Source organism: Belonocnema kinseyi, chromosome 4 (assembly GCF_010883055.1).
Source record: "Belonocnema kinseyi isolate 2016_QV_RU_SX_M_011 chromosome 4, B_treatae_v1, whole genome shotgun sequence".
NCBI classification, from domain to species: Eukaryota; Metazoa; Arthropoda; class Insecta; order Hymenoptera; family Cynipidae; genus Belonocnema; species Belonocnema kinseyi.
In genome coordinates this window covers 89,583,604-89,598,753 of record NC_046660.1, presented here as the reverse complement: position 1 = coordinate 89,598,753, position 15,150 = coordinate 89,583,604, and the positions used below count along the sequence as shown (strand labels likewise).

Below are 15,150 nucleotides of genomic sequence, written 5' to 3'. Positions count from 1 at the left end.
GTCATATTAAATTACTGTAATCAATTGAAAATTCCGTGCAATTTTTTTAAATTCTCTACAAATTTTCAAATTCTTTAAAATCTTTTGAAACACCTACAACTTCATTTTTTTTAAAATTTATAAAGTATTAAAATTTTTTTAAATAACCCTTTTAAAATTGGTTTAATTCTTTGAAATTCCCTTAAATTATGAAAATCAGTTGAAAATTCCTAGACATTTTTAAAAATATGCTCAAATATTTAAAATCCTTAAAAATCTTTTGAAATCTTTTAAATTTTTCAAAGCTTTTGAAAGTTCCTTGAAATTTAAAAAATACCCTGAAATATTTAAAATCCTTAAAAAGCTTAAAAAGCAAGCTTTATACATGTATAAAAAATAATATGAAAACCAAAATCCTATAATTAGCATAACAACGCGAGATAGAGAAAAATATATAAAAAAAGGATTGTATTTTTTAAGTTCATTTTAAGGTGGTTCAGAAAATATAAATTTACAACTGTCTGTCAAAAAACGAGTGCTCAGCGCGAATGTCACGATAATATTGTGTACCTCAAAGCCTACAGAACTTTGAGAAACTTGATCTTTAACTATACTTATTTAGGCAAAAAAATCAGAATATGAACACGCATATAAATACTGCAATATAAAGAGATGTTTTTGATAAAGTTTCATTCAAGCATTCTAAATGCAAAGAATAAATATCTGAGCGCGAATCGCGGGAATCAAAAGACGCGCGCCCCAGGCGCGCTCAAACTTGGGAGCGACAGGCACAGCGCACGGTGAGAATGTGCCCACGACAATAAATAGTTATAAACTAATAATAGTTATAAATAAATATATTAAGAGATAAATGTTTTTAAAACTTTCCAATAATTTCTGACCTTTTAGTTTAAATTGAGAAATGTAAGGCAAAATATTTATATATTCTGATCAACCACTCGAGTAAAATCCGAAAATACATTTTTTCAATTTTGAAATTATGGGGTTCTCAATTTAAAAAATCGGGACATAATTTACATACATAGTAATATACATAAATTTCTATAAAATATTATATAAAAAATAAAATAAAAAATAATTTTATGATATAATTTTATCGTTTCATTATAATTTATTTAATTCATAATTATTTACACAAACATAGAAATTTACGAATTATTATTTACTTAAATTAATAATCGTGAGGTAGACGGTATTCCTATAACATTTAACTCTACATCTAAAAACTCCAAATCGCTAATTATACATGCGAGAACGCTGTACGGTCATATTTATTTAAAAAATTAATTATTTTAAATTTCAACTAAATATGTTTATCATTTAAAACTTTTAATGTCTTGAAACGTATAGTTTCATTTAGTAGAATTTCTACCGCTTTTTTTTAAACAACAAAGTAATATTATTCATAGAGTGTAAATTTTAATTGAAAAATGACTAATTTTTTCTTGGCTTCAACAATGGAGAGCATTAAAATAAGCTGGAGAAATTAAAAAAAAATCCCTTATTTTTATAATAATTAGTTAAATTCAACAAAAAAAAAACTCAGGAAAGTAATTAGGACTCATAGTTCGAAAGTTTTTGGTTTGAAACTTTTCAGAAGTCGACAATGTCAAAATATAAAAGGAAGCGTTTAAACTTCAGCATAACTATTTTGCATGGAAATACTTTATTATCCCACAATTTTATTTCAAATTAGAAGTATATTAGCAATTAAATAATTATTCCCTTCAAAATTATTTAGTTTCAAAAATTGGATTATAACTCCAAAGACTTTGAAATTAAAAGGTTTTAAATGAGAGAAATTTGAAATGAAAACAATTAAAATTACAGTGTAATTATTTTCTTTTAGAAGCGTAAAAATACAATAATAATTATTAAAAGAAACTAGTTTATAAATTTAAAATTAAAAATCTCAGTATTTGTAAAATTTCGAATATGCTTCGAGTATAACCTGTCAATTCAAATTATTTAATTTTAAACGTTTTAAATGAAATTACTTATGATTCGGCAATACATTTTTATCAGCTTTAAGATATAAATAATTTAAAGCTGCAATAAGCAGATTATTCGATGTCAAACCTCGTGAAAAATGGGAATAAATGTAAAGACTTTGAAATCGAAAACTTTTTATAAGGACAGGAACTTTAAATTAAAAGGTTTTAATATATTTTCAATTTAAAACATTCAAATTGAGTAATTTTATAAACAGAAATTTCAAAAATTGTATTATTTGAAATTTTTTCATAGAGTTAATAAATTAAAAATAAAAGAATTATTATTTTTTAAATTTTGAATATGTCTCAAGTATAAACTGATAAATTTAAATTATTTAATTTTGAAAGTTTTAAATTGAAAATTGAAGTGCAGGATTTTAAATGTTTGTATTTGGGTATTATCAGATTTTGAAGGCCATTAATTTAAGTCTAATCAAGTTAGAAGGCTTACAGTTGTCAATTTTACGATATTAAAACCTTATATTCAAAACCAAATTAAATTCCAATGTTAAACTTTTAAATTGTTTAGGATTTTATTCTTAAATTCAGAATTTTTTCAATGATTTACATTTTTAATTTTATACTTATAAACCTTTTTTGTAAATTTGAATCATCGAGAAAAAAATATTACATTTTAGTAGACACGACATTTCTTTAAGTAAAAAAATTAATTTAGGAAATACCCCGTGCGCCAAGGTGAACAATCCGTCGAGAGGAAAAAATGGGTTAAGCCAAATCTTCTGTTTGCGTGAAGAAATTCACTATCTTCGTTTTGACGTGAGTCTTCTTTACGTAAACGCTGCAACGCGGAAATGATCCTTACGTCAAACTTTAGAGAGTAACTTTTTTCTCCAAAACGGCAGAAATAATCACGGCTTATCACATTAAAAAAAAAATATTTGATAACAAAATTTCGTCACTTATTTATTACATGAAAACATTTGTTCTGTTTACAAGATTTAAGAAGTAAGAAAAAAATCGTGATTGGAATATATTGATTTTTGAAGAACAAGATGCTTTAAGCATTATAACGCTCGGCGTAAATAATTTAAAAATATCTTCCTTTTTAATTTAATAAACTCAATATTAAATTGAAAGTTTTAATATTGTCAGAAATGAATATTCACTTTAACTTCAAATACCTAGATGACAGTTTTGACTTGATATGTTCATTGTAATTTTTACATTATGTCTAATTGTCTACTGTGTTATGAATTGCAGTTAGACGAAAGTTGTGAATAATACAATAGAGCGGAATTAAACTTCGGTTTTCAATAAAGATCTTTGAAAAGGAGTATACAATTTTTGAAAAAAATAAGTCTAACAAAAAAGTGCCAGATCATGTATTTATTGGTTCGATTCATAATTTTATTCAAATATGAAATTCCTTCCAAACTTCTTTTTAATTATGCAAAAAATAAACATTGTTAATATGTTTTTCAAATAAAAAAGTGGGGTTTTTTGCATGATGGTTGTTATTTTTCTTTAAAAAACCTTTTTTCTTAATGAGGTAATTAATTTATAATGCATACGCCTTTAAAATTTTATAAAAGAAACTGAAAGTTGATAATATATTTGAATTATTAGAAAATAAGTTTATTCACGAACTAATTTAAAAAAACAAGTTTTTTATTAAAGGAAAGAATTTAAAATAATTATTTTAGGAAAATCCAAAATTTTGAATGAAATTAAATACGTAAACAGTTAAACAAGTCATTCTATGAATTTATGGCATTGGTTTATATTATTTTTTATGATTGCAGTTTAAAAAATGTAATTAGCTCAGATATTAAAACAACAAAAAGACGAAAAATGTGGCAATTTTAGTATTAAATGCTAATAAAACAAGTTAAGCAAACTTACATTTTTTCTTAAAGTTAGATTTCTGGAGCAGGGAAAATGGCATTTTGTAAGATTGAGTTACTTCTTATTTCAATTTAAAAAAATGGTTCATATTTATAACATGGCCTTAGCTAAACTGTAGAAGCAAGCCGTAATTTCCTTGGACTTTCGAAAATGCTTCTTACACTTTACAGCTGTTAAAAAACTCATATACCACTAAATTCACAAGTATTTAAAAAATGCAACATTTTAGAAGACATTTGTCTAGGTCTATAAGGAAATTTAAGAAAAAATTTGTTTATAAGTTTCTATAAGGAAATTTCTTTTCAGAATTTTTATTTGTTTAACCAGAAAAAAATAGTAAGGACATATTCAACCAGAATTCTGGTTGATTTAACCAGACAGTTTTTTTTAGTTTATTTAAATTTAAATAAAACTTTACTGCATCTTCAAATTCACTTTTCTACTAATTTCCAAAAAAATTATAACTGAAATAAAAAATAAACTTTTTAATTCGAATTTGTTATTACTATTTTACACTAATATCTTTGCTACATTTTGGGTATAATTTTGATTTCAAAAAGTCTTTAGAATTTTCGAATTCCTTTAAGACCTTTTCTACTCAATTAAAATTATTTTTCCATTCACTTATAAAGTAAAATTAGAAGATTACCATTTTGGATTTCAAATGCACTATAATTTGGCGCGACCGAATATATGGTTGCCTGTCGCGCCTCTACAAGTATGTGGAGAAACCAATCGGTACATATCGCGCCTCTACAAGTATGCGGCCGAACTAAAAGCAATATATATATGCAAGCCCAATCTTTGATGGATCTAACATTCTAACAGCTGCCCAGCTGATAAATATAACCTCTTTTTTTATCGACAGCAGAAGTTACCGACATTATTTTTTATTATTTATATAATTACAATTACAATAAAAAATAACAGTCCAATGTTACTATTAATACTATATTTTGAAATATTTAAACTATTTAGAACAATTATTACACTAAAAATTGAAATTAATCGACATTCTAAAAATAGGACAGGCATGTGGTGTATACACTGTGGAGTGGAACCATGCTGCACACATGTCTCTCTTATGTTTGCGCTGGCAAATATTCGTATCTACAGTTTTCTACGTTTAAATATAAGCTTACATGAGCGAAGTACTTTATACGTGAAACGTGGTCCAAAAAACTGAAACCATTTGTCATTAAAAATAGAACCACGTTTATCGATAATAAGTTAGTCGCATTAGCGCCGACACTGGTGCATATTATCGTGCTTATGTCACAGGTGAGTTATTGTTTTTCCCGAGTATAATAGTCTATACATTGTTTAATAAAGTGAATCGCGCTTTTCGTTTTTTCTTTATATTTTTGGTTGTGTAAATCGATTCATTGTTTGTTGAAAATGTTGATGACAGAAGAATTTCTAAAATTCGTACCTAACCTATAACTCCTTTTGTTTATGTGACAAAATTCGCCCTATTTTCTACTGTGTGCTTCAATTTTATTGACGCGCATTGTTTTGCTTTTCGAAATTTTTGCCAATTTTAGTTTGGTTTTCATTTATTAACTTGTTATTTATTGTGAAGCAAACGCTTTAAGTTGTCAAGTTTCAGTTGATTTAGTTCGTTCATTTTAAATTTACAAGTGTCCTATGTTATTGAAAGCCTTTAGACTTCTAACTATTTTAAAGTACTCAAGATTTGAACAATCTAACTTGCAATGAATCCTATCAGTTCAATTTTGACTTTTATTACGTTTCTTGACAGAAACCTGGAGTAAGTCAGAATTCATGAGAAAAGTATCAGAAATCGGCAATCAGAGATTTCTATTCAGAATTGCAAGATATTTAATCAGAAAAATTATGAAGGAGTAGAAGAGTCTTTCTTAAAGTTAAAACAAGTTATCAACTGAAAATTCACTATCGATTAATGTGTAATCCTTAATTTTGAAGTGGCTTAAATCAACTTATTGACGAAAATTGAAGTGCAATTTGGCAAAGTTGCATGAGAACGCCAGTTTGGTGGGAAACCAATTCATTAAATATTTTCAATACCACCAAACAGGGTACCAAAATAATAATAAAAAAAAATATACAAATTCCTTCCAAATTCCATTCAGTTGCTAAATGTAACCATGATTTTGTCGTGTAAATGAAAACGATGAAAACTTCACTAATCCTATTTAATTAAATTTATATAAGTCAAAAGGTGTTATGGAAATTTTTTAAAGCATAATTATGACTCTTGTAGTGAAAAAGTATTTTTTGTTCATTCAATTCATTCGTATTGAAAATAGTATAGGTTATGTTTTTACCAAATTTGTTGTTGCTACAATGAGAAATGTGATGTTTTTTTTTTTTAATTTAACATAAATTTAGACTAAGATGCAAAATATATGTAGTATTATAAAATTCTGTTGAAATAAGTCATCTTCTCTACTTATTTTTGTATTTTATAAGAACATATTTACAACTTTTTTCAGATATTATGACCTACAAGCTGTGCATGTTGCTCCTTAAGAAAAAATTTTAAATTAATACGGGCAAAATTTCGAAGTCAAAATGTTCGATTGGAAATTTTCTAAATTAAACGTTTAATAATTGGAAATATATCAAACTTAAAGCGTATACATTTTATACCGCATGCCTTTTTGAGGATCGAGAAGTAACCCTAAGAGAACAAAGATAAAAGGGTTTGTAACATGTACGCGTTCACGCTACAATGAAAATCGCATTCCATTTTGTGAAAAAATTTAACATTTTTCCGTGATGTTATACTGCCCACCTTGATAATATAAGGTAGTTCAAACAAATTAAGGGTGTAATAATTAAATGCATGCGGTAATGTAGTAGCCCAAAGGGCTAAAATGGTACCGTAAAAAATAATGAAATTTAAGACAATTTCCGTGTTTTGAAATATCTTGCGAATGTAAAAAATAAAAGTTTTCATCGAAAAAATACTGTAGAAAAATTGGCATGCACTACTTGTTGGTTTAGACGAAGAAAGTTTCTGGGAAATTGTGTAAATATGTACAACAGATTTTCCGTAATTTTAAATTGCATGCCATTTTTATGATACATAATTTTAATAATTTATTGATATTTGCAAAAATTGGCATGTAAGCCAGTATGTTGCAAAATAGAGGAATGCACAAAAAATGTTGCAAAAAATTTTCTACAATTTTCCGTGACTTTATTTTGCATGCCATTTTGGATTTCGTTATGAAATAGTGTTTTAAGTTGGTGGAAAAATGGCATACATGTGGCTTCGGCCAATAATAAAAAATTGTGTAAATAAAAAAAAAAGAGTTTTTCCATGACTTTTTCTTGCATGTCACTTTGTATTTGATTAAGAAATATTATTTTAAGCTAAAAAACCCCACATGCATGTTCCTTCATCAGAAAATAAACAAATTTAGAAAAAAACAAACTGCCACTTACTGGCAGAGTACTATTGGACAAGCTTTGAACGTATTGAACACATATTAGGCACACATTTTTCAAGGAAATCACCTCTTTAAAAATACGATATTATTTTGTACCTAAATTCATTAAAACTATTTTAAAATATAATAAAAAATGCCAAACATTTCAGTATTTCTCAAATTTTTCAATGTTTGACCCTCAATAAGGGCAATAATTAATCATTTCAAGTAAACAGGTGAAGGAAAAAGAAGAAACCAATTTTTTTTCATATCAAAAATATTTTTAAATTTAATCTCACCTCATACCATTTGAAATTTGAAATTGGTTAAATTAATCTTTAATGTTAATATTAATTATTAATAATATTAATGTTAATAGTTAAAAAATAATAATTAAGTATAAAATACAACACAAAAAGCAGAAGATTAGTTAAAAGGAATTATAATAATAATTCTTTTTCATATCAATAAATGAGCACAAAAAATCTATTTGTATTCATATTGTATAATGAGCTTTATAATATACTATGATGAAATCATACGCATATCAATACAATTCAATGATATGTGTGTGTGTCTTTATAATCTAAAGAAAGTGATCCTCGTGTACAAAAATGTAAAAAAAAAAATTAATGACTTATTAATTAAGGACTTATTTAATATGTATGCCTTTGCAGTAGATAATTATTTCATCATAAAAATTACATTTAGCTTTATTTGGTATAGTTTAAGATCACGGTAAAATCTGTTGTAAATTTTTACACAATTTCCCAGAAATGTTCCTCATCAGAACCAACGGAGGATGCATGCCAATTTTTCTACAGTATTTTTTCGATCACAACTTTTATTTTTTACATTGGCAAGAAATTTTAAAACATGGAAATTCCCTTAAATTTAATTCTTTTTTACGTGGCCTTTTGAGCCCTTTGGGCTACTATGTTAACGCATGCCTTTAATTATTACACCTTTAATTTCTTTGAACTACCTTATATTATCAAGGCAGGCAGTATAGCATCACGGAAAAAGGCTCAATTTTTTTACAAATTGCAATGCGATTTTCATTGTAGCGTGAACGCGTACATATGTTAGAAACCCTTTTATCTTTGTTCTCTTAAGATTAATTATCGAATCTTAAAGAGGCATGTGGTAGTTTATGGGCAGCCCCAAAATTAGGAATCAACACCTTCCCGAGGTCTTTCCGAAACATTGAATTTGCGCTAAAAATCACGTTAATTAATGCCACATTTGCAAAGCTATATATACATGTTTTTGTAGGTACTAATTCTACGATAGATATAATGCCAGGAAAAATCAAAGTAAAAATTCTAGCAGGGAGGAATCTCCCTGTTATGGATCGCTCAAGTGACACAACTGATGCCTACGTCGAAATAAAATTTGGCAATACAACTTACAAAACCGACGTTTGTCGAAAAACACTCAATCCTCAGTGGAATTCGGAATGGTATCGGTTCGAAGTTGACGACTCTGAATTACAAGATGAACCTCTACAAATTAGGTTGATGGATCATGATACTTATTCCGCAAATGATGCAATTGGCAAAGTATACTTAAATTTAAATCCCCTGCTTTTGCCTGGAGTTCCACCTCCTGTGAAAAATATGTGGACTTTAGAAGCAACAATGAATTCCAGCGTTGGTTCTCAAGCAGGTTTGGCTACTTGCGAAAACTAATTCAGATAATTAAAATTTAGTTTGCTAGGAACTATTATTTAAATAAACAAATATTTTCTTGAAATTACATTTTTTGCATATTTCAGGATCAGTAATGACTGGTTGGGTGCCCGTTTTCGACACAATGCATGGAATTCGTGGAGAAGTAAATATTATTGTTAAGGTCGAGTTGTTCTTAGATTTTAATAAATTTCGGCAGTCTTCGTGCGGAGTGCAATTTTTTTACTGTAAGTCAAAGGAACAATTACTTACTTTTTAATTATTGGGCTTGGTTTCACACCACTATTTACACTATCTGGCACAATTTTTTAGAGATTCCACTATTTTCTGAAAAAATCCACTATTTCTTCGCTTTCCCGTTAAAAACATTCTAGAACTTTTTCGCTACTTGGCCAAAGCACAGAAATATTTACCGGACAATAGTTCAAAAGGATTGTATGTCTTTCTCTGAGAGTCTTTTAAAATTGTACCATTTTATTTTTTACACTTATTTGTTGAATATTTTAAAGTCGAGACATCCAAAATCGAATAATTTCAAATTCGATTATTTAAATGTCAACAGATTCATATAAACAATTCTAAATAAAAGCATCCATCTTTGATTAAAAACTGTGGAAAAATTCAAAGTTTTCTGTATTGAAAATATGTGGTTCATATTATAAATCATTTAGGAGAAGTTAAAGTTGCAGCAAAACTAAGACCTAGAAATTATTGCAGATTCAGATTGTCTAAATGGCTAGGAAATCAGGAAAATTTGGGAATTCTGTACTTTTTTCTTGACAAATCTACTACTGTACAAAATAAGCTCGACTAAAGATATTTTGTCAATTTTTAAAGAAGATATTGTAAAAATAGTTCAAATGTCAATGCTTTCTTTAAATTTAAATAAAATATAATACAATAAACATTTTACGTCGAATCTTTAGGAAAATGATAATAATAATCAAATAAATATATCTTTTGAATAAATTTAAAACAAACATAATTGTTTCTCATTTCATATATTTTTGAAAAAATAGTTCTTTCGACACAAAAAATTTAAAACTTTTTCCAACATTGGTGTTTTAGTAAAATGTTAATAAAATATTGAAATTTGAACCTTTTTTCCGCAATATCTTCTTAAATATTGATAAAATGACGTAAGCCGGGTTCATTTTATCTCGAATACCAATAGCCTTTAGTCTGTTTAAGAGGAAAAAGGGTTATTATGATATAATTAACATTAAAAGAACTATTTATCCCTTCAGTCTGTGATTTAGGATATGTTTATCACGTGTAAATAATTAATTGCCAAATTACAAAAGTCATCTTTAAATTGGCTGGAGAAAAAATGCTGCCGGGAAAACCCGGGAATTTCAAACTGACTGATCGCTGGACAACCTGAAATTGAAAAAACCTTTAAATTAAGCAAATTTTTAAATTCATGCAACTCAAGATCAGAATACATGTGAACTATAAACTTGTCTCATTTGGAAATAATACAAGTTGTTGTGTTTGAAATTTTAGAAAGAAGTATTTTAGAAGTTCATTGAGAAATAATTAAATCTGTCTGTAAAATTTTAGGTTATTTTATTATTAAATAATTCAAAGTATGTTCAAGAAATTTGGGATTTAAAAACACTTCAAAATTAAGTTTATGTGTTCGAAAGGGATTGATTAATTTTATTCGAATTAGAAAAGTATGAATTAATTTGTAACGATTTTTTTTATGTTTGCAATTATTCAGGGAAAAGCTGGAAATCTCCTTGGATTTTTCACGAGAAACTTGAATTCATTTTTAAAAATTTTTAAATAGTTATTTTATTGAAATGCGAAAAGCAATTAAAATATTTTAGTCCATTATGAAAGAAACACCTCTTTTAGACAAAATCTTTCTACTGAAAAGTTTTTTATTTATCAACATATAATTAAATACTCATTACAGAATAAATAAAGAGATTTTAGGCATTTTTTGTAGACTTTACCAATTATTTTATAAATTAAAATAAACAAAATTTAATGTAATGAATAATTATATATGTTTTTAATTTCGTATCCGCTAATATAGAATGTTAATAGTATACATTTTTTGTATATGCAAGTTACAAATTATAAAAATTGTTAGTTGAAAATTTCGAAGTTAATTCAGTTTCAGAATTAGAATGCGCCATGGCCATATCACCGATTTTTCAAGGGTTTCATCACTCAGGTTTTGAGTGCGCTCCAGATTACGAAATATTACTAAAGATTTTAAGAGGTTTCAAAATATTGCAAAGATTTTAAAATATCTAAAAGAATTTTGAACATTTTACAAAAAATTTACGGATTTCAAAGATTTAGAAAAGGCGGCTACACCAGATTTCAAATACTACACAACAATGTCACAAAGCTTTTAAAACTTTCAAAAAATTTGAAGGATTTCAAAGATTTAAAAAAAGGTTACAGTACATCAGCTTTCAAAAATTACAAATATTTCGAAGATTTGACATTATTAGGTATTTTCACTTCAACCATCAGCTAATTTCACTTTGTTAAAAGCTGAGGGGAAAGCAGTAGATCAAATGCGTGGAACAAAATTTTATTTCTGTAATATCTTTATAACTAATAATCATTATTATCATTTTATTAATTCATGAAATAGTAAATAAAAAATTAAAACTATTTTTCAAATACACTTATATAGAAGAAATTAGCTTTTAGGAAGGTATTAGCTAAATAGGGCAAAAATGAACAGAATCCCATGCATTTGGTCCCTTGTTTTCTCCTCAGCAATCAACAAAGCGAAGTTAACTGCTGATTGTAGTGAAAATTCCTAATTTCACAAGGTTTCAAAACATTTTAGAAGATTTGAAAAGATTTCACTAATATTTCACATCATTAAATAACTTCAACGAACAGAAAAGATTGAAGACAAATTTCGAAAATATTTCAAAGGATTTGATAACGATTTCAAAGATTTTACAAAAATTTTCAAAGATTTTGAACATTTCATCAAGATTCTAAGGATTTCAAAGATTTGAAAAAGGCGTGTACAACATTTTGCAAAGACTTGGTGAAGATTTCAAACATTTCCAAAGATTTCAAAAATTTCAAAAGACTTCAACGATTTTAAAGGTTTTAGAACAGGTTATAGTAAACCAGATTTCAAGACATTTTATACACATTAAAAATATTTTTATGATGTCAAATGAATACAAAAGATTTCAGAAATATATTATACCAGATTTCAAAATATTTCAAAGATTTTAAATTATTAAAAATATTTCAAACGAATGCGAAAGATTTCACAAATATTTTAAGCATTTCATGAAAATTTCACAAAGATTTCAAGTATTTCAAATATTTTATCAAATTTTTTTTTAAATTCCAAAATATTTCACAGTAATTTCAAGATTTCACAAAGATTTAAAAAGATTTCAAGGATTTCAAAGACGACTTATGTTCGCTAAAAATTAAGAATTCGTTTATTTATGGTTCTGCTTTCTTTAAAAATTTTTGGCCAATAAGAAACGAAATGGCACATTTTTTACGCCTATAACAAACGGTTATTTCATTATTTTTTGTAAAAAAGGGACCTGAAGAATCTTGACTTTTTGACCTGCAAAACCTAGAAAAGACCTTGGCAATTTCGTTCCCAAGAATCGCTGGTAACCCTGGTATTACAAATCAGAGTTTAATTAGTTTAATTTTATGCGATTCGTCTTCTTTAATGATATACATTTTTCTCCTCCTTTACAAGTCTCTAATTTTTTTTGTTAATGGAATCGTCAGCATAAGATTTAGAAGTAGTTGGTTTAGTTACCTTTAAATCCCCTAGAAAACACCTGGAATTTTAAAATCAAAATTCTGTATCAAGCCTGTTCTAAAAAATTGAATAAAAAAGTTTTAGACAAAATTTCATGCAACGATAAGAAAATATCAAAATAGTACTATTGATCTTAATACTATTGCTACTAATATTACTATTTTTCATCTGTGAAGTGATTCTGAGCCCTGCAACTACTGAAATAGCGTCAGAGCTTAATTGATTAAATTAAATTTCTTTAATCATCTTAGCACCCAACGTACCACACGGGTACCACGCACAAGTAGTTCACGGATTTGTCGAGGAATTAATAGTTAGTGACGATCCGGAGTACAAGTGGATTGACAAAATCAGAACACCAAGGGCATCAAACGAAGCTCGACAAACTTTATTTTTCAAACTCAGCGGTGAAGTTCAGAGAAAAATTGGACTGAAAGCTTTAGATCTAGGTGGAAACGCCGTTATAGGGTCAGTTCAATCGATCAATTCTTTTGGTAGTCTTATTATCATAACTGATTATTTACTAACAGGAGGCAAATTTTCTTTAGGTACCTTCAAAATTTTGATTTGGAAGGAGAATCCGGGATCGTCGCTAGAGGAATTGGTACTGCGATTACTTTGGTGAAGATACACGATTTTTCCAACGTATTATCCGAGGGCCCTACAGTCGAAGAGTAAGTACAATAATTTCTTTCGTTTCTGAAACAATTGACACTTAAAACATTTCTACAGTTGCAGCAAATCCCGCTTTCCGATGTGTTTTTTATTGAACTGTAATAAATTAAATAAAAATTATTAAAGTCTGAGCAACTAGGAGGATCTTGTTTGTGCGAAAGTATTAAAAAACTGACAAATTATTTTACAATTGTAAGACTTAATTAATTTATATTTTGTCACACTCTTTTTTTCATACTTTTCGTTTTTATTGTCAATTAAATTTTCGCCTTACATTATTGCAGCCTCTTTTCACCAATTGTTTAATTAGATATAAGTTTTTTTTTAAATCGTTAGATAAATAAGGGAGCGTTCACATATTACTTGACACTTTGATAAGTGTTGGGGTGATGGTCTGCCCTAACGTCACAAAGTGTCTTACAGGAGGGATGTCAGAACGGTTTCCTTACATGTAAGACTTCTGGGATAAAAAAATAAAATTCAAATCCATGTCGATACATTAAGGACCAATAGTATCAACAAAGAACTAAGTTTTTGCATTTTCAATCAACTATTTCAGTTTTCAAGCCAAAAAGACGAATTTTTAGAAGGTAGTTGAATTTTCAAGGATAAAGTTAATTTTCAGCCAAGAAAGATGCCCTTTCTATTAGAAAAGATTAATTTTTACTAAAAAAGGACAACTTTTTAACAAAACAGTTCAATTTTTGACAAAAAGAAGACTTTAACAAAACAGTTGTGTTTTCATCTAAAAAAGATAAATTGTCAACCAAAAATGTAATAGTTCATTGTTCATTTAAAAAAATTATGTTAAAAAAAATGAATTATGGACAAGTTGAATTCAATGAAAAAAAGCGAATTTTCAAGAAAACAGTTGACTTCTAAATAGAAAAAGAAGAATTTTCAACATGAATTTTAATTTTCAATTAAGAAATCTGAATTTTTAACTTATTAATTGAATTTTCCACTAAAAAGGGGAAATTTTCTACAAAAACTGGAACCGGTAAATTTACAATTTGAAAAATTAATTTTTAACAAAAAAGAACGAGATTTTAACAAGTGGATTTCAACTAAGAAATACGATTTTTTTAACAAATGGACCAATCCTCCACCAAAATAATGAATTCTCCAAAAAATACATGAATTTTCTGTCCAGTAGTTGACTTTTCAACCAATAATGGGATATTTATATTTACAGAGAAAAATAATTTTACACTAACAAGCGAATTTTGAATAAAATATTTAAATTTTCAAATAAATAGTTAATTTTTTTATCAGTTCATTCAATTTTCTACCACAGTCGTTGCATTTTTAAACAAAGTTAATTAGTTTTCTATCAAATTATTGAATTTACAAACCAAAAAGACGATTTTTCTAAAAAACAATGGAATTTTTAACAAAAAGAATTAATCTACTATCAAATAGTTAGATTTTCAACTAAAAAAATCTTTAAAAAAAAAGAATGTTTTGAGAGAGTATTTCAACTTTAAAACAAGTAGTTGGTTTTTCAACACAATAATTAATTATGAACGAAACATGTAATAGTTAATATCTCAACCAAAACCAAACGTATGAATCTTGACAAAAAAAAAATTAAATTTGAACTAGGGTTCTATTAATTCAGTTCACATTTAAGCTCAAATTGGTATCGTAGGGGAAAAGAGTCATCTTTCGGGAAAATTCGCAAACTTTCTCGGAATGTATCGTCAGGAATTGAACACCCC

At 27.2% G+C, this 15,150-nt stretch overlaps 1 protein-coding gene across 1 annotated transcript in view; it reads left to right on the top strand.

The window, feature by feature from the left end:
• LOC117170664 overlaps positions 1-15,150 on the top strand; it is a 245,866-nt gene that overhangs the window by 195,515 nt on the left and 35,201 nt on the right. Inside the window, exons 2-5 of the mRNA XM_033357592.1 lie at positions 8,555-8,947; positions 9,057-9,197; positions 13,006-13,222; positions 13,303-13,428. Coding sequence (XP_033213483.1) covers positions 8,555-8,947; positions 9,057-9,197; positions 13,006-13,222; positions 13,303-13,428 — 877 coding nt within the window. The remainder of the gene's footprint in view (positions 1-8,554; positions 8,948-9,056; positions 9,198-13,005; positions 13,223-13,302; positions 13,429-15,150) is intronic.